Source organism: Rhinoraja longicauda, chromosome 36, assembly GCF_053455715.1.
Source record: "Rhinoraja longicauda isolate Sanriku21f chromosome 36, sRhiLon1.1, whole genome shotgun sequence".
In the NCBI taxonomy this organism is placed as follows: domain Eukaryota; kingdom Metazoa; phylum Chordata; class Chondrichthyes; order Rajiformes; family Arhynchobatidae; genus Rhinoraja; species Rhinoraja longicauda.
Window position 1 is genome coordinate 6,540,958 of NC_135988.1, and position 19,847 is coordinate 6,560,804.

At 44.1% G+C, this 19,847-nt stretch overlaps 1 protein-coding gene across 1 annotated transcript; it reads left to right on the forward strand.

Annotated features, from left to right (window-relative positions):
• The first annotated feature begins 8,229 nt into the window (after positions 1-8,229).
• LOC144610269 (putative G-protein coupled receptor 139) lies at positions 8,230-14,170 on the forward strand. The gene is made up of 4 exons (XM_078428860.1): positions 8,230-8,445; positions 11,533-11,750; positions 12,540-12,685; positions 13,275-14,170. The coding sequence occupies exons 1-4, from the start codon at positions 8,230-8,232 to the stop codon at positions 14,168-14,170; spliced, it is 1,476 nt and encodes a 491-aa protein (XP_078284986.1).
• The last annotated feature ends 5,677 nt before the right edge of the window (positions 14,171-19,847 follow it).

Consider the following 19,847-nt stretch of genomic DNA (forward strand, 5'->3'; position numbering starts at 1 on the left):
GCTTGCTCTGGATCTGCACCTCCTGATGTATAGGTCCTGCAGGGGGACGAGTGTAGTTCCCATGGTGCGTTATGCCGAACGCACTACTCTCTGCAGGGCCATCCTGTCCTGGGCAGAGCTGTTCCCAAACCAGACTGTAATTTTGCCGGACAGGATGCTCTCTACAGCCGCAGAGTAGAAGCAGTGAAGGATCCTCAGAGACACTCTGAATTTCCTCAGTTGTCTAAGGTGGTAAAGGCGCTGCTTAGCCTTACCCACCAGTGCGGCAATGTGCATTGCCCACGTCAGATCCTCTGCGATGCGGACTCCCAAGTATTTAAAACTGCTCACCCTATCCACAATAGACCCATTTATCTCCAGTGGCGTGTACGTCCTTGGATGTTTAGCTCTTCTGAAGTCCACAATCAGCTCCTTTGTTTTAGTGACATTCAAGAGGAGGCTATTGTAACGCCCATCAACAGTTTACCTTGAATATCAACGTTTCCTAATTTTACATGTCATATGCAAAGGACTAACTGTTGAATACTAATCCTGTATATCCACAAGTTACCCCACACTCTCCTTTCAACAGCTGCGGTGATGAGAGGCAAGGGTTCTACCTTTGGCTTTTACGAAGCAATTTATGAAGAGATTGAGGATATTCTCCCTGGAAAGAATTTCAGTCAGACGGATGATTCAGGTGTGTATTTGCACTCGACAGTCGCTCTTCAGCGATAAATATCCCCTCCACTCCAATAACCGTATTAATGATCACTGATTAAAAAGAAAATCATAGTAGCGGATAAATCAGACAAAAGCAAACTGTTGGAGCAACGCAGCGGGTCAGGCAGAATCTATGAAGGAAAATCTACAGATGACCGTTCGTGTTCGTACCCCTCTTCATGTCTAGAGCGGAGATGGTTGATAGGAAAAGGCGTGAGGAAATGACAATAGACAATAGGTGCAGGAGTATGCCATTTGGCCCTCCGAGCCAGCACCACCATTCAATGTGATCATGGCTGATCATTCACAATCAGTACCCCGTTCCTGCCTTCTCCCCAAATGCTGCTCAAAGTTCTGGTAAATGACAGGTGGGCGTATGCAAGGAGGGGAGGAATTGTAAGACAAATCAATTTGGGGAGGCGCATAAAGATTGCAGGTGATCACAAAGGTTGGAGGTGATAGGAGGGAAGACAAGGTGCTCCAGATGGTGGAATCGGATAAGAAAAAGAGCCAAAAACTGAAATGTAGAAACATTGGGAAGAATGGTGGATAGGTGGGAAAAAGGGGATTGAGATTGTGGACACTGTGCAGATAGGGATAGGTTATGAGCTGATGGAGATGGTGGAGGTGAGGAAATGAAATGGGAAGCGATGGACGGGCACAGTGGGGAGAATGTTGTGTTTGAGAGAGCCAGGTTTGATAATCAGGAAAGAGAAGTGGGGTGTCAATTGGAGAATTAAATAGTTATACCATTGGATTGTCAGCGATACCTGAAGTGCTGTTCTTCCAGCTTGCATGCAACCTCACAATCTGGCAATGTAGGAGGTGGAGGACAGAGAGGGCGAAATGGAAAAGGACAATGGAATTGAAATCCAGCTGTCCCTGGTGGACAGAATCTGGTTGCCTCGTCTGCATTTGGCATCACCCAGGTAAAGGAGGGTACATCGACAGCATGGAGTTAAATAATGGAGATTGACGTTTAGGTCCCTGAATGGAGATAAAGGAGCAGGTGTAGGAATAGGTGTTGCATCACCTGCGGTCAGTGGGAGGGGGAATGTTCGAAGTGGATCATTTGAAGGTAGATTGAGTCAAGGAATCTGCACCATCCTGGATTCACCCACAAATCCATGGGCGTTGTGCTTTTCCCAAAAAAGTGTGTTCAATGAAGCCTACAGATAGATGGGATTAGATGGCGCCCATGAGATTGGCCATGGCTACTCATTTGATTTTGTAGAAAGCGAGAAGCATCCAAAGAAGACAAGTTCCACGAGGCAGCGGACACTGTTAACTGCAGTGAAGTAGTTGGGTCACTGCTCTGGGACAAAAGCAATTGCCCAGAGAGCTTCGTGTTGGGAAGGCACTATTCGTCGATGGTACACATGAGGAGGTGTGAGCCACAAATTTGAAGTTGTAAAAGTTGTGGGGAGCATCTGACGTGTGCAGATGTAAGTAGGCACGGTTGGCAGTGAGGACGAGGTAGATTTAAGTTATGAGGTTAAACAGTGGGGCAACAGGAGTTAGAAATAAAACTCCCATTGGCACAGTCCAGCACTTTGTGTTCCTTTGTGTAAAACAGCATCTGCGGTTTTTATTGGTTCGTTAATGGATCGCTACAGCTTACCATTCTGTTGAACAGTGTTGCACCATTAGGTCACATGTCGTATCCGCGATACTGTCATCGGGACGATGAATAATGTGTGTCTTCTGCTCCCATGCCCAATTTAGCAGGTCTAATAAGTATCTCTTTCATTGATTTCTAGTCCCTGGATCCATTGATTCCATCAATCAAATAGAATATTACACCAGCGACCCTCTGGGTGGCGCTCATCCAACAAGCGAACTCCCTGAAGGAACCTCGTCCAGTGTTGGAGGTTGGTGCATGATTTGCTTTCCATTTTCTCCAATTTTTATTCATTTTGTTCGTAATCAGAACATATCAGGGAAAAGGTGTCCGAGCATGTTCGCCGTGAAATGATAGAGAGGCGATCTCAAGGAATTGTAAGGGATTTCTATTTAAAACATCAACAATTTGGCTTTGCAGATAAACCTCTCGCCTGCTGCCAGCTGTGTAATTGAATGAAACATTTATTGTCTGTTTATGTTCTCAATTCCTATAGGACTTGAAATATAACACGCGTGCGCCGGATTGGAGCAACGTTAAATAGTTCACAGGCCCAACACAGTCCTCTCTCCGTCCAAGTATCCATTACACAACAACATCTTAGTCTGAAGAAGGGTCTCGACTTTCCCATTCCCTCTATCCAGAGATGCTGCCTGTCCCGCTGAGTTACTCCGACATTCTGTGTTTATCTCACATCCCTTGCAGCTTGCAAAACAAATTTGGTTTTCAGGAAGATCATTCCAGCTTCTACTTCCTCCTAGATCTAGTTCCTGATGACCATGACGATCCTGAGAGTAAAACAACTGATTGTCCGGGCTATCAGTTCCCGGTGGACGGTGGCGCCGGTGGCGCCGGTGACCCTCTGATGCTAACAGTTGCCGGCGGCAACGTGGACAATGGTGGTGAGTCAGTCTCTGACAAGCCGCAATCACCAATCCTCAGCAAAATATTCCACAAACTGCGTTATGTTATATTCACTTTCGTGCTTCAAATATTATTTCCTAAAAGCAAAGACATGTTCCGAAAAAGGTGCCCAAGAAGGGTTTTGTTCTTACTTGAACAACGTGTCATTCACAACTGCGATGTGAACCATATGAATACAGTATCTAATTTGTCATGTTCCACGTCGGTTTATTCTTCCCAAGATACTGCGCTGTGAACATGCACGGGAATAACGGGGGGGAAAAGGCCTGGAACAGAAACCAGTTCTAGTCACCGCGCACAAACAAAGTGCCTTTTTACAAAAAAATGAATCACTGTACATCAAAACGGCACTTCTGGTTATTCTAATGCCAGACACAAAGCGGCGGAGTAAGTCAGGGTCATCATTGGACAACATGGACCACACCTGGAGTATTGCGTACAGTTTTGGTCTCCTAATCTGAGGAAAGACATTCTTGCCATAGAGGGAGTACAGAGAAGGTTCACCAGATTGATTCCTGGGATGGCAGGACTTTCATATGAAGAAAGATTGGATAGACTCGGCTTGTACTCGCTGGAATTTAGAAGATTGAGGGGGGATCTGATAGAAACTTACAAAATTCTTAAGGGGTTGGGCAGGCAAGATGCAGGAAGATTGTTCCCGATGTTGGGGAAGTCCAGAACAAGGGGTCACAGTTTAAGGATAAGAGGGGCGTCTTTTAGGACCGAGATGAGAAAGTTCTTTTTCACACAGAGAGTGGTGAATCGGTGGAATTCTCTGCCACATAAGGTAGTTGAGGCCAGTACATTAGCTATATTTAAGAGGGAGTTAGATGTGGCCCTTGTGGCTAAAGGGATCAGGGGGTATGGAGAGAAGGCAGGTACGGGATACTGAGTTGGATGATCAGCCATAATCATATTGAATGGCGGTGCAGGCTCGAAGGGCCGAATGGCCTACTCCTGCGCCTATTTTCTATGTTTCTATGTTTCTATGGATCATTTACGGTTAGAAACATAGAAAAAACATAGAAAATATGTGCAGAAGTAGGCCATTCGGAAACCAGATATCTAGGAGGGGGGGAGAGGTCTGTGAAAGAGGCGGGGGAGTCTGGTAAGTGATAGGTGGATACGGTTGAAGAAACTACAACCCGACGGAATGAACGTTAAGTCTTCAATTGTATACATAACCCAACCACCCGCCCACAAAAACTGCACACCCTCTTCCCCCACATCTCCCCCTCTCTTCCTGTTCACCACCACCCCGAATGCGCACCAGTATTCCCATTATACGTCCCCTTTCCCCTCTCCATCCTTTTCCATTATATCCCTTCACATTTCACACCACTTCTTCCAATATCTCACAGCCTTTTGTCTTTTTCCATCTCTTGCCTTGGTCCATCTGCCGATCAATCAACCCTCACTGGTAACCACATATCACTTGCAGGAATTTTTCCCGCCCCGCCTCTCCTCCAGCTTTATCCCAGTATTACAATTTATCTGAAGAAGGGTCCCGACTCGAAACGTTCCCTATCCATGTGGTTAGGAGATGTTGGCTTACCCTTTATGTTTCTCCAGCACTTTGGGGTTCTTTATGTACACCAGCATCTACAGTTCCTTGTGTGTACTCTATTCCAATGCCGCCGTTCTTCCATAGTTGAATAATCCTCGCCTTGCAATGCCGTCTCCCGCACACTGAGGTTCGTGTCATTCTTTTTCAACTATACAGAGCATACTCTGCAGATTCTCACTGATCCTGTTTTCCCGGCGACCTGCTCTTCAAACAGCAATGATGAACTCCACTGCGGCACGTTCGCAGTCCCGGCCCTTGCAGCACCCATTGTGTTTGACGGCTCTATTCCATATTTTACATCAGAGCCATGAAGACGGTAAGAAAACAACATTTCATGCGTTTGCTTTCATTGGCCGCATCGCAACACCAGTGATGTGGGCGTGGGGTATTTGTTCAATTTTGGTTGGAATTTCCCCTCTTAGTGAACAGGACTGTATTGAATGATCTGTGATGCTAATTCGAAATAAAGTTACTGGTGAGAAAATGCCACGTACTTTTGTTGAAATACACAATTATTTACACATTCCGTTGACTTTCTATTAAGAAGTGATGCTTCTCTTTATTTTAACTGCAATATCTATAAATCATATTCATACTTCATATGACCTTGCACTGTACATCTGTAATTAAGCCGCTGAACTGAGTTAACAGAGACCATATTGTGTCACCAACTTGATTTGGATGAGAATGTACAAGACATGATTGGTACGTTTGAAGATGAGAATAAACTGGGTAGTATCGTCGGCAGTGAAAATCGTTATGAAAATTATAGCAATCTCTTGAACGGCTGGGCAAGTTCATAGAGGATTGGCTAATAGAGTGTCATGTCCTCCGTGAGGCATGTTGCAGTTGGGGAAAGCAAACCAGGCCAATGGGCTCGCAGCGAATGACGAGGTCCAGGGGCGAGTGAAAGGCAGAGGGATCTAGGATGTCCAGATACACAGTTTCCTAAAGGAGGCGTCACAGGTAGACAGTGTGCCAAAGAAGGCTTTTGGCACATTGGCTTTCATCAGTCAAGTTTGACGTTGGCAAGGGTCCGTTTGGGGTACTCTGTATAGTTTTGGTCACCCTGCTAAACGAAGCATGTCACAAAGCTGAAAAGAGAGCAGATATGATTTGCGAGGGTATTGCCATGACTTGAGCGGCTGAGATATAGGGAAAGGCTGGACAGATTAGGACATTATTCCTTGGAGCGTAGGTGGCTAGGGGTTATCAAATAGAGGTTTATAAAATGATGAAGGGACTGGATAGGGCGAATGTACAGTGCCTTTTACCGGCAGGAGGGAAATCAAGAATCACTGTACATAGGTTTTAGGGGAGAGCGGTAGATTTAAGGTGATAGGGCAAACTTTTAATTCGGAGGATTGTCGATATGTGGAACGAGCTGCCAGAGGAGGTAGTTGAGACAGGCAATGTAACCGATTGTAAACAATACTTGGACAGGAAATGTTAAATGGATAAGAGGCAAACGCGGGCAAGTGGGTGTAGCTTAGGTGGGCTTTTTGGTTGGAATTGACGAGCTGAGCCAAATGGCCTGTTACAGGGTTACATGACTCCATGACTCAAATATTACAAAAATCTTTATTTATTCATGGTATATTTTTATTTTAGCTGGCCTAATAATATTTGCTTTGTTTTCTTTCCCAGGTGAATTTGTTTCCAAAGCCTGTCTTGAAATGATGGAAAACGTTTGTCGTTGGGTTGTGCCTTTCACCTTTCCTGCAAGATAGACAAGCAGATCTTCACAGCATTGATATCACTCGCCAAATTATCACAAGCAGAATCTTTGATTTGTTTTTAAACCACTTGGTTTGATTTTTTTGTCCTAAACTTTAGAAGAAAACATTTATACACTGCTTGCTGAATAGGTGTAGAAAAACATTTTTAATCGTCATTCTACTTCTGGAAGACAGATCTTTTTTTCCTAATCAATAAACGTATGTTCATTTGAATTTGTAAGCCTTTTTATACATTCCATGTAAATGCTGAAGATTGTGGAGGAGGTAAAATGAATGTACTGTATTCTTATCATGCTTTACCTTGCTTTGGTGTTCGTGATCCCTGAGCTCTGTAGCGCCGACGATGGCTGCCACGGTGTACTGCTCCTTGCTGTTTTGTATGGATTTGTTCGTTTGTGTTGTCTGCGGTAATCCCACAAAGATTACTTTCACGGGAGAGGTACTCCTTAACATCAGACTCAATAACCAAAGTCTGTAGTCTCTTTTTTGCTCTGGTTTATTTTCACCCACATGTTTAGACCGTAATGGTGTATCCTTATTGTGTTTGATGTGTTTATGCTTTATTCTTAATTGTTAACTGTATGTTTGTGTTGTCATTTGTGAGTGGAGCACCAAGGCACATTCCTTGTATATGCACATACTTGGCCAATAAACTTATTCATTATTATTATTATTATTAATGAACTGTTTCAATCTCGCCTTGCTCCATGTAATAATCAAACATGCTTAATAAATACTTCAGATGGAATTCGATATGAATGTGTTCATATTTATCCGAGCGTACATACACATTCCATGGACACTAACACAAAGCACCACGTTGATTGCCGTGGTCTCATGGTGTGAGCTAAAGACGCAGGCCAGACATTGGAGTACATAAGTCTAATTGTGAAGGCTTAGTAATGAGCGGAAGACATCCTTTCAAGACAAGGGTGATAAATGTACATTGGATAATAAGTCAGATTATACGGTTTACTTGCCACATCGCGAAATAATTTGCAAAATCCAATTCTCATCAGCACATGGAAATAGACATCAAGAGGGCAATGAGGAAATCATGAAATCGGTAACCAGGTCGTCATATAGGGAGAGAAAACAGAGTAAAATATAAGGTCAAATTTATGTCTGCTCCAAACGTGCTGATTCCCACAGTGCTCTAATCCACTTTCAAAGACGCTATATCCTGTTCTCAATTCCTCCGTCTCTGTCGCATCTGCTCCCAAGATGAGCCTTTCCATTCTAGGGCATCCGAGATGTCGTAATTGTCTAGGAAACGTGTCCTCCCCCCCCCCCCCCCACCCACCCAATCATAGATCGATTCTTCAATGTCGTCTCATTTGTGGTCCGTATTTCTCTCCCCTCCCTCCAGATGGAACCAGGATAGAGTTCCCATGATTCTCACCTTTCTCCCCAACAGCCTCCGCACCCAACGCATCATCGACATCACCGTCACCACCAATGCGTTCTCTCCACAGTTACATCATCCCATTTCCTCTCCCTTTTGCTTTTCGCAGAGACTTCTCCCTCCACATAACCTCCATTCACACTCCCTTCTCACCCAAACCAGCCCCTCTCCAAGTACGTTCCGCTACAACCGCAGGAGATGTAGTACCTGTGCCTATATCCCCTCACTTGCCTTCATCTAGCAACTCCATCAGTCCTCCCACGTGATACGGATGTCCAAGTGCACCTCCTATAACCTCACCAACTGCATCCGGTGTTTCCGATACCGTTTCCTGTACATCAACGTCACCAAGCAGAGTCTCATCCACTGTGTTCCGGACAACTGCGCTAAATCCTCCAAGGGTTACTGGATCTCCTGGTGGGACCATTTTAACCTCCTTCACGGTCCCACACAGACGTTTCTGTCCTGGTCCTCCTCCGTGGCCAGAGTGAGGCGTCATGCAGACTGTAAGAACAACCCTCATATTCCGCTCAGATAGCTTCCATCCCTGCGGTATGAACATTTCATTTTCCAATTTTAGGTTATTACCACCCCCCCCCCCCCCCATTTTCCCCCTCATCCCCGTTTCTCTGCTCTCACTTATCTCTGCCTCAGATGGACCATACTTCAATTTGTTCCATTATATCAAATTAATATGCAGACAATGCTCTTTCGGGAGCCTTTGTTAATTCCATATTCACAGGATTTGCTCACTCTATCAGTGAGCAAATTCCAGAACATAGCGCTCCCTGGGTGTGAAGAAAATCTCACCTCCCCTCTGGATCTTTTAGGAATCACCCCACTTCCGTTTGCTCGACTCCCACTGACACCAGTTTCAAGTTATCTCCAAGAAAGTCCCTTCTAAAGATGAATATCTCCCCACAAGTTCCTCGCCATCTGTTGTCCACACACAGCTCTGTTGTTTGTGATCGTATGTTAGGCAAATCTACAGGAGTGGTCAAATACATACATTTTACGTTTTTCTAACCTGTATTTACGTTGTTTGATGGTCAGTAGCTGTTGCGTTCTCAGTTTGTTTAATATGGAAAAAATAGCGATAATAATAAATAGATCACATGCAATTCGATATTAACGTGTCGAGAAGCGCTTGCCAGCCTTGGCGATCAATTCCATGTTAGTAATTCCTCCTTATTTCAAAACTAGACAAAAAGTACAGACTATAAATCCTTAGGCACCCATCATTTTCCACGTCTTTAAGTTTCGCACGTCACACAGGCTAAGTTGTATACCCTGACATTTTCACCCTGGAAAAAAGCTCCTGCCTGTCTGCCCTTTTTATATCAGGTCTCCCCTCAACCTCCGACGTTCCAGAAAAAAAATCCATGTTCACCCAGTCTCTCTGTATAAAGAATACCCTCCAATCCATGCACCTTGCTGGTTAACTACTTCTGCGTCCTCTCCAGAGACTTCACGTCCTTCTTGTAATGGGAACTTCACACAATACTCCAAATGCGGTCAGATGTAGCTGGAATGTGACTTTCTGACTCTTATACATATTGACATTACTTAGGTTCGCAAGCACACTCTACGTTTTCTTCATCTCTATCTAATTATGTTGCCACATTCAAAGAGAAATAGACTCGAAGCCCATCCCCCCCCGCCCCCCCCCCCCCCCCCCCCCCGTCCCCGTCCACCCCCCCCCCCCCTCCCCCCTGTGAATCAATGCTCTTGAGGGACTTGCGATCAACCATATACTTTACCGTCATATTCGAGCTCCCCAGCCACTTCTTCAGTCACTCCAGCATTTTGGGTATATCTTTGGTCTATCCAAGATCTGAATCTTTTTTTTTAAAAGAACACCACCTGGCTCTTTCATTCCTCAGAGGAATCTACAGAACATAGTAGATGTTAGAGTTCGTTTTTATATTCCCCGCAAGCTTTCTTTCATGCTACCCCCCCCCCCTCTTAATTAACCTCTTTGTCCTCCTCTGTTGAGTTCTACACTTCCCCCAGTCCTCCGGTTTGCTGCCAATTTACACTGATCAGCCAAAACATTATGACCACTGACAGGCCCAGTGAATAACATTGGTTATCTTGTTACAATGGCACCTGTCAAGGGGTAGGATATATTAGGCAGCAAGTGAACAGTCAGTTCTTGAAGTTGATGTGTTGGATGCAGGACAAAAAGACCTGAGCGACTTTGACAAGGGCCAAATTGTCATGTCGAAACGACTGGGTCAGAGAATCTCTGAAACGGCAAGGCTTGTGGGGGTCAGCAGTGGTGAGTACCTACCGACAGTGGTCCGGGGGGGGACGGGGACGAACCACAGACCGGCGACAGGGTGTTGGGTGCCCAAGGCTCATCGATGCGCGAGGGCAACGAAGGCTATCCTGTCGAACCGACAGAGAAGGTCTACTGTGGCACAAGTCACAGAAAATGTTAATTGTGGTCACGGGAGGAACGTGTCACAATACACAGCGCATCGCACCCTGCTGCGTATGGGGCTGCACACGGAGGACCAACAGCATATTAAGCAGGTGGTTTTAACATTTTGGCTGATCGGTGTATATGCCTCTTCCTTGGATTTAACACGATCCTTGATTTCCCTCGTTAGCTATTGCCCGATTTATTTTTTCGCCGGCGAGGGATGAACAATTTTTGGAGTTCATCCATGCGGTCTTTAAATTTTTCCCATTGCAAGGAAGTATTTAAGTATAATTTGCCAATCTATCCTAGCCAATTCTCGTCTCATACCTTCAAAATTTCATTCATGATCTGACACCCACTCGGCTCATTTTCTTCTCTAGCTTTCATCAATTATTCTACCCTTCTCCAATCGCGTTCCATTCTTCTTTATCCGCCTACATCTCGCCAGGCATCGCGCTCCCCAACCTCATTTGACCAGTTTTCTCCCCCTTACTTTTCTAAGCTCTTTTGAAGATCTCTTCGCTCTTCCATGAAGTGTGGTGACCAGGATAGAGCTCAACACTGCAGGTGTGGCAGAACAAGTGTTTATTATCTGGTGTCAGTCGCCGCATGTGCCCAAACCCCCTGTCCATATCAGCAGCAGTGCTCGAAAGGCTGGCGAGGCGATCACAGGAGGATAGATACATAACTGCGGGAAATTCTATTGTACATCAGAAAACACTGTGGGCAAGTGATCGAGGGGTTGAATGTTGAAGGCGGTCGATATGGAGTAGATCAATTGGGCTGATTGGCCGTGGAGCTTTCAAACCTCTTCAAAGTTGTTGTGGTTGCAATCATCCAAGCAAGTGGAAAGGCCTTGGGTTGTCATTCAATCCGTGCACTGCTCTTTTGCACATGGTTTTTATTTGGCCGGTCAGTTGACCTTGATCAGTGGTGATTGCCATGATGTTGGTGTGTGCGACTCAACAGTAGTAATGACACTGATTGTGAAAATGTATGTTCTTAAACGTTATTTTGTGTTTGGTGGTCATTATCTGGGCCGATCTTGGTATGAATGTTACTTGCCATTTGTCGGACAATGCCAGCTTTAAGATGATACATTTGCTGAGAATTCGCAAAACGGAATTAGACTGTGCATGGTCACAGCAAGCATTCGTACACGAACCTTGCGATATCATTAACCAGGCAGCTAAAGTTGGCAGTGCCTTTGGCATTATTCTGTGGACCTTGGGCAGGGATTGGATCATTGACCTCAATCAGCAACAACTACTTGGCTTTGTGAGAATTTCCTTGCCAGCTGCGAATAGCATTTGTATTGATATTTTATTACAGCACTACCGGCAGTCCCATCACATTGCTGCGAGGTCTGAACTAGGGATGCGCTTCCAGCCACATTATTGAAATCGCTTTCTTCGCAAGCTCTGTATGTGTTGTGGGGTGCGGCTCGACTTCACACTAAGGCAGTTAGGTCTGACCATTCATATCTCATAAAAAAATATCCAGGTTGGCACACTGGTGTCCGATTTTGATGGAGTTATTAAACATCATTCTGCCTTCATTCGCATTCTCTTCCGAGTTATGAAGCCACGTGGCAGTTTTTTCGAAGAGATCCGGAAGGAATTCTTCCCTGACTCTGCACCCAATTCCCGAGTAAACATTTCGAAATGGTCTCCTCATCATCGCCCAATTGTTTCGGGAAGTTTGCAGTTCAAAAGTGACTTGCAATGCCTCAATGCCATGGGTGGCTCTACAACATACACCTACGATTTAGTTTACTGAAGATGAAACCCATCTCATTGCAGTACAAGTGATTTTCCAAGTTTTTCTGTCGATTACTAAACCTTTGCAAAAAACACAATGAGGAAAGCAGAAGGAGGACGTGCAAAGAATCTGACCGGCAAGGTAAAAGAAAATCCGACGCAATTCTCCAGGTGTATTGACAGTAAAAGTGTGGCGAGGGAAGGAATTGTTCCCCTTAAGGATCAGCGCGGCCGCTTTTGCAGAGAGCTGGTATAGTTTGTTTACAGACAGTTCCTGTCTCCAAGGCCTTCAATTAAGCTTTATATAGAGGGTTCCCTGCAATGTACTATCGTCAGTGTGCCTGCGAGAGCATTAACTCTGACGCAACCTGTAATCAACACGTCTTCATAAAGAGAATCAACACATGATAATAGAAGAACTGTGTTTTATTTTGCAATGGAACGGAGTCATCCACTGCCAGTGGAGATTCGGGTATTATTAGCTCTTTGGGATATACAGAAGTTTTACTATCCTCTTCTTGCTGTCGTTGGTATCCCCAGTAAGTTTTTTTATAAATCAAATTGGTAGTTTACTAATAATGTCTAACTATAAACCCATTCTTAGAATTTACTCTGCCATATTTGCTACCTGTTGGTCGATTTAAAGCAGTCGTCCTTTCTGACAATGTCAGTAAATTCCTTTTACTGGATGTTGATATAAGTCAGAGATTCTGATCCTCATGCAAGCGACGTTGACAACGGAAAGGCAAATAGAAACTCACTGACAGGGCTATTTGTGGTGAACAGAAAATAAATTGGTGATTGGACTCAAAGAGTTGCATTGCAGTCTATCATCGGTGAATTCAATTTGGACCAAGAATTCAGCCTCAGAATTCGTTCTTCGACATGTGGAGAATACTGCCGATTATAGCGAACGAGTTTAGACGGTGTTAAATCTCTGCTGCTTATACATGTAGCGATGTATTCATGTTTAAATTATAAAGTTTAGTCGTTTAATCGCCTCTCGAACGCGGAAGGTTTAATAATCGGATCCTTCCTTGAACAGACTGCCACAACTGTTAATCTCGCAACATCACCCTGCTCCTTCCCCTGCTGTCTGATTCCTGATAGCCCTGTCCTCTCTTACAGTTAACCTGCTGACGATTGCCATCTTGTCTCGAAGAAAATGTGGTCTCTCCAAATGTGTCACCTGCTACCTGGTGGCCATGGCTTCCGCAGATCTACTGGTCATCATCATCGATCTGATATTAAGGCATATTCCAATCGTTTTTCAGTTTGAATTTGTATTGGACATCCCGCTGTGTAATATCCACGCTGCCCTGCTTTACGCAGCCACGGATTGTTCTGTCTGGTTCACTATAGTGTTTACCATTGATCGATTTGTAGCTATCTGTAGTCAGAAATTGAAATCCAGATATTGCACCGAAAAAGCATCAAAGGCGATTTTAGCAACGGTGACTGTCGTTTCCCTTCTGAAAAACGTCAGCTGGTATTTTGTGTACACAGGAAGCTATTGGCTTCTAAACGACCCATGGTTTTGTATATTAAGAAATTATGTTCAGAATTCACGTGCTTGGGGAGCGATTGAATTCCTTCACTTCATACTGACACCGGGGGTTCCTTTTATCCTGATTTTGCTGCTCAACGCATTGACGGTCAGACACATTTTAGCGGCCAACAGAGCGCGCAGAAGATTGCGGAACCAAAACACCGCGGAGCGCCCAAAAGACACGGAAATGGAGAATAGAAGAAAGTCCATTGTTCTACTCTTTGTCATTTCTGGAAATTTTATAATATTATGGGTGATATTTATGGTATTCTGTATATGGCGACGAATGCGTTATTTGGTCCACATATCTGTCTCCCTGCCTTTCTTTGTGCGAGAAATGGGCTTCATGCTGCAACTCCTGAGTTGCTGCACAAACACTTGTATTTATGCCGTGACCCAAACTAAATTCAGGACACAGTTTGCGCAGTTTGTCAAGTACCCTTTTATAGTCATTCTTAAATTTGTTAAAAGATAAACTGAATTGAAATAACACTGTCTGTCGAAAGGCACCTATTTTGCCCGATCACTGGTAGTTAGCATGTCGGAAAGAACTGCAGATGCTGGTTTACACTGAAGATAGACCCAAAATTCTGGAGTAATTCAGGCAGCATCTCTGGAGAGAAGGAATGGGTGACACTTCGGGTCGAGACCCTTCTTCAGACAGATAGAAAGGGGGACACAAAGGTATGGAAGGGTAAGGTGTGAAAGCGAGACATCAAAGAGTCGTAGCTCAAGGAAAATGTAGAATAGATCATTGTTAGCTCGGGGAAGGTGACAACGAAGCAGACAAAGATAAAATTTAATCAGGAAGACAGTCACAATGGTCGGAGAACGGGGATGGAGGAGGGATGGTGAGAGAGGGAAAGCAAGGGTTACTTGAAGTTAGAGAAGTCGATATTCATGCCGCTGGGTTGCAAGCTGCCTAAGCGGAATATGAGGTGTTGTTCCTCCAATTTGCGTTGGGCTACACTCTTACAATGGGGGAGGCCTGGGATAGAAATGTCTGGAGCCCAACGGTGGTTCGCCAGTTCACACCGTCTCATCCTATTCCCACATGCCAATGACCTGCAGATCAATAAGTCAGTTACAACTGTAAATTGTCGTTCGTGTGCAGGTGAGTGGTGGTGGTGGTGGGGCGGGGGGGTGAATGGGTGTGTTTGGAGAATAACAATCAGGTTAAATTAATTTTCGGTGGTCGGCGCAGTCAATGGGCCGACGGGCGTGTTTCCCGCTCTACAATGCGTTGACTCGAAGACAACGAATGAATATTTCAATGAACCCGGAAGGCCACAAATGGCAAAATCCTCCATGCAACATTGTGAAAGAGACTTGGCAATTCTGAAAAAAATCATCAATGCATATTATTGAGAAAGTAATCAAACTGCTGATCTGGTCTGAGAAGCAGCGGATCGGTGGAGAGATAGCAGTCATCTCCCCTCCACTCCATCAATCTGAAGAAGCGTCCCGAAATTAAAAGTTGTATGTCCATTTCCCTCCATCGATGCTGTCTGACCAATTAGTTTCTCCGTGTAGAAACGGAAATAAACTGCAGGCTTATACCGAAGATGGACACAGAATGCTGGAGGAACTCAGCGGGCCAGGCAAGACCTCTGGCGAAAAAGGATGGGTGACGTTTATTCAGACTGAAAGTAGAAGGGATGGAACTGGAGGTAAGATAATGTCAAAACCAATGCGTTTCTCCAGCAGTTTGATTTTTGCTCTGGCTTGCAGCGTTTGCAGTCTCTTGCTTCTCTATGAGAAATGATGCTGGTGTCACAGAAAAACATTCCAAACCTTTGTAGAATCAGGCATGTTACATGAAACCGACAGAAATATACCAAGTTCAGCGACTGAATGTAGATATTATGGTGGAAATGCAACAGCGAATGTAGTTCAGATCAACGTACTAACATTTTTTTAACCATCAGATAGTTTTTAAAAAAGCAGAAAAATGACGGGTTCAAAATTGAATGTAACCAAACCGACAGTTGACGTGCTCAGATTTTGAGAAGGCATTTTTCAACCTGATGCAGCTGACGCTTCGTTGGGTCCCACCAGGATATTATCGTCTTTCTGAACACCTTTCTGGAAGTAATTGTAAATTTTCATTTTGCGACCCCCCCCCCCCCGCCCCGATACATTAGTTATTTGTTTGTATCTGCATTTCAGCCATCAATATATTAAACTTAAATCAGTTTTTCAAATGAAACATAATGTCTCGCAGTTTCTTGAGATCGTGAGCCGAAGTTGCATATTCCGTTAGTAACACTCCCTTTCTAAGCCAGAGGGTGTGGAATCTGATGAATTCAAAGGCACAGACGAGGGTGGAAGCAAAGTCATTGGGTATTTTTACAGTAGAGATTGATAGGTTCTTGATTATTAAGAGTACCCAATGGTTGCGGGGAGCGTCGGTTTGAGGGGGAAAAAATAGAACAGCCTTGATCGAATGGCGGAGAAGGCCCAATGGGTCGAATGTCCTAATGTCCTAATTTTGCTCTTATGTCTTATTATTTTATGTCCCGCAACAAATAAAATACCAACATTTAGCGACATAAGGAAGAGATGTGGGTAATTTGTGTGGAGTACAAAGAGTTCTCCACGACATAGACGGTTGAAGTTTTAAGTCAGGATTCGTCAACCCAACCCGAACCGTATCTTATGCATGTCTCCCAGAGATGGTGTCTGAAATCTATTATCTCATCTTCTCCCAAGGATGGCACATGTTTCCATAAGATCTCCCTTCATTCATATAAATTCAAAAGAATATATATTTAATGCTTACATTTTCCTTTTGTCAAACCCCACCTCACTTGCAATAGAGAACCATTTACCTTGCTTATCTGCCTGATAAACGTTTGTGATTCCTGACCATGAACACTTACATCCATCTGCGCTTTGCTCTTCTCCAGTCTTTCTGTTATAATTGTCTGACATTATATACCACTTACGACGTGCACAATCTTACACTTTCCAATATTCAACTACTTTTGTTAATTTTGCCCACCGTTTATAACGATTGCAGAGTTTGAATATGATCATGGCAACATGGCATTCCCCCTATTTTTGAACCATTGCGAAAATTAGATGCTTTACACTCTGCCCCATCCTCCACTTGATTACTGTGAGTCATGATTAACTGAGGGCAAATAAATGTTCCTTTGGGAACTCAAGTAGCTACATCCTTCCAAACTGATCAAGGAAAAGTTTATTCTAACACAATAGCCAATCTTCATCCATGCTCACATTCTTCCATTTTTGACGACACCTTGCGAAATGCCATCTCAAACGAAATATACACTGCATATATGCATTATCCTCTCCCATTTTGCTTGCATCTTCAATGGACGTCGGCAAGTCTGTCAGGCTTTATTTGTATTTCACAAGTGGCTTTGATTACTTGTCAGTCTGAAGAAGTGTCTCGACCCGAAACGTCACCCATTCCTTCTCGCCCGAGATGCTGCCTGACCCGCTGAGTTACTCCAGCATTTTGTGTCGACCTTTGATTACTTTGACTTTCTCTAAGCGACTAGTTTGCTCTTGTTTCTTTGCAGATCCCCCAACATCTTGATCAAAAACAGATTTTAAACTTACAATCCCATAGATACCCACTTGAAATTTTGGTGGTTGGTCTCTCACTCGCTGCCAGTTAGATGTGTATATTTCCTCTCTACATTTACTCTTCAGAAGGACGTGAAAACTAATGAGTTGGGGGAAGAGAACACGAAAGGCGGATAAATCGCCATTCCTGACCAGGACCCTAGGATGATATGGGGAACGAGGGATGAGGTTTCTCTCCTCATGGCTAATATTTTGTGCATCTTTGCTAGTCACAGGTAAGGTACTGGAAGACTGGGGATAGTTAGTGCTGCACTTCAATTTAAGACGGGCAGTAGAGATAAGCCAGGGGACTGCAGTCCGGTGAGTCTGAGATCAGTGGTGAGAAAGGTATTGGAAGGAGTTCTGAGAGATAGGAATTATTTGAATTTAAAAATGAACTGATTGACTAGGAACAGTCAGCCTGACTCTGTATGTGGTGAGTCGGGTCTCACAAATTTGATTCAGTTTTTGAAGAGATGCCCTAGTGGGTTGATGACCACGGGACAGTAGACGTTGTCTGCAGGGAGTTTACCAATGCCTTGACAAAGGCCTGCACGATGCGGGAGATCACAATTAAGCTAGCCAGAGATACAACATTAGCTTAGTGGTAGTTGATGTTCCATTTTCAAACTGAGGCTATGATCAATGGTGTACCACAGGAATCGGTGATAGATTCTTTGTTATTTGTAAGATATATGAATGATTTGGATGAGAATGTAAAAGTGGCACGAACAGTCAGTTTGCAGCTAATACTAAAATTGGTGGTATGGGGCCAGTAAAGTTGGTTTTCTGAGGTTACAATAGACTATTGGTGAACTGGGAATGTGATGGTATTGCAGATAGGATTCTACTCAGACGCAGTGCTAGTGGGTAAGAAGGAGTTCTAGATTTTAGACATGCAAAAATGGGGAAATTGTGTAGAAACTGTTGAGAGCCCAGATAATTATGGGAAGAGGAAGCCATAATTCTGTAAAATAGAATTATTGGAGACGTTATGTATGTAAATTGCAATAACCAGAAGGCAATCATATAGAAGGCCCAAAAACATAGGCGTAGCACCTGCCCTGCTGTGCAGTTGCCCATTCATAGAACATAGAACAGTCGAGCTCAGGAACAATGTCCGTGCCGAAAATGATGACAAATAGACCTAATATACCCTGCCTGTACCTGATCCATATCCCTCTATTTCCTTGTATATCCATTTACTTATCTAAAAGCATCTTAAATGACTTTATCGTTTCTGTTTCAATCACCACGCTCGATAATGCATTCCAGGCACTTGGCCCTTGTCGCGCACGTCTCATTTAAACTTTGCCCCTCGGTCCTGTGGTCAGTGCCTTCCAGTCGTTGACATTTCCACCCTGGAAGAAGAATTCTGACCGGCAGTTAATGTTCTACCTTGCTTAACTTTTTTATTGTCCAATTCTAACTTTGGAGACTCTTCCCATCCTCGCAAGTGAGTTTACTTGACTGCAGAGGGGAAAATATTTGTAATGTTTGCTCATGAACAGTTTGCAGGAGTTTTCAGCACTCGCTGTTAACGACGGAGAAGAATAAACACGGTGAATTGGGCAGGTGGAACGCTAACCCCACCACGAAAGAGAGGATGAGAGGCAGAGAATTCCAGTGAAATAAATACATTAGGCCAGCTGGGAAATACCACTCAAACTAAAGAAATGGAGGGAGACAGGGAGAGCAGAATAATGAACTTAACTCGTCTTTGTCGTAGTTGGATGTAATCACTGGGACCGGATGCTCTTCCCTTGAAGAACATTGAGCAATTTTGGGAAGGTAAGATTCATTGCTCTGGGACATCGAATCTATTTACCTTTGCCCATGTTTTCAGATAGTAACTGATAGCAATATGCGTGACATCACGAAACGTAGATTGGTAAACATGAACGAGAGGATGCTGCCTATTTGTTCTGCGCTGTAGCTAGAGTTGTGACACAGACCACCGAGGCAAGGGGATTAAAGAAGCGTTCAGTACATTGAGATGTTTTCAGATGGTTTGAGAGTGGGGTTGATACACCATTTGCCAAAAATACCCAGTTATGTGGTGGAAGGAGGGTATGAAATGAAGAGAAACATGGCATATAGGGCGCTCATGGGTCCTTGGTCAGACTCCTTGTAATGGGCATGATCCTCTTTTTTGAACATGGAAAGCAAGTAGGTCAAGCTTTTCTCGAGACCATGATGTTGATGAATACATACACTGTAAATCTGTATGGCACATGTCTTGCTCACATGTGAACAGATATTCTAGAGCGTAAATAATGGAAACTAGGCAGGTCCATCACGAATGGAATCCGCGCCATTGGCCTGATGTATTAGTGACTCACTGATGCTTCTTTGACTGCACCCATCACGCCTACAACTTATACCATTTGGAAGGAGAAGCCAAACTGCAAATGGTAATAGCCCCACTCGTACGTTTGCACGGTCAGCTCACATCATATCGTGGGAGGGAAATATATCTTGGAACAAAAGGGTCAGTATGATATGGGAATGTCTTCACCACAAGGAATTAAGAGATTCCAAAAGCAGCTTGTCAT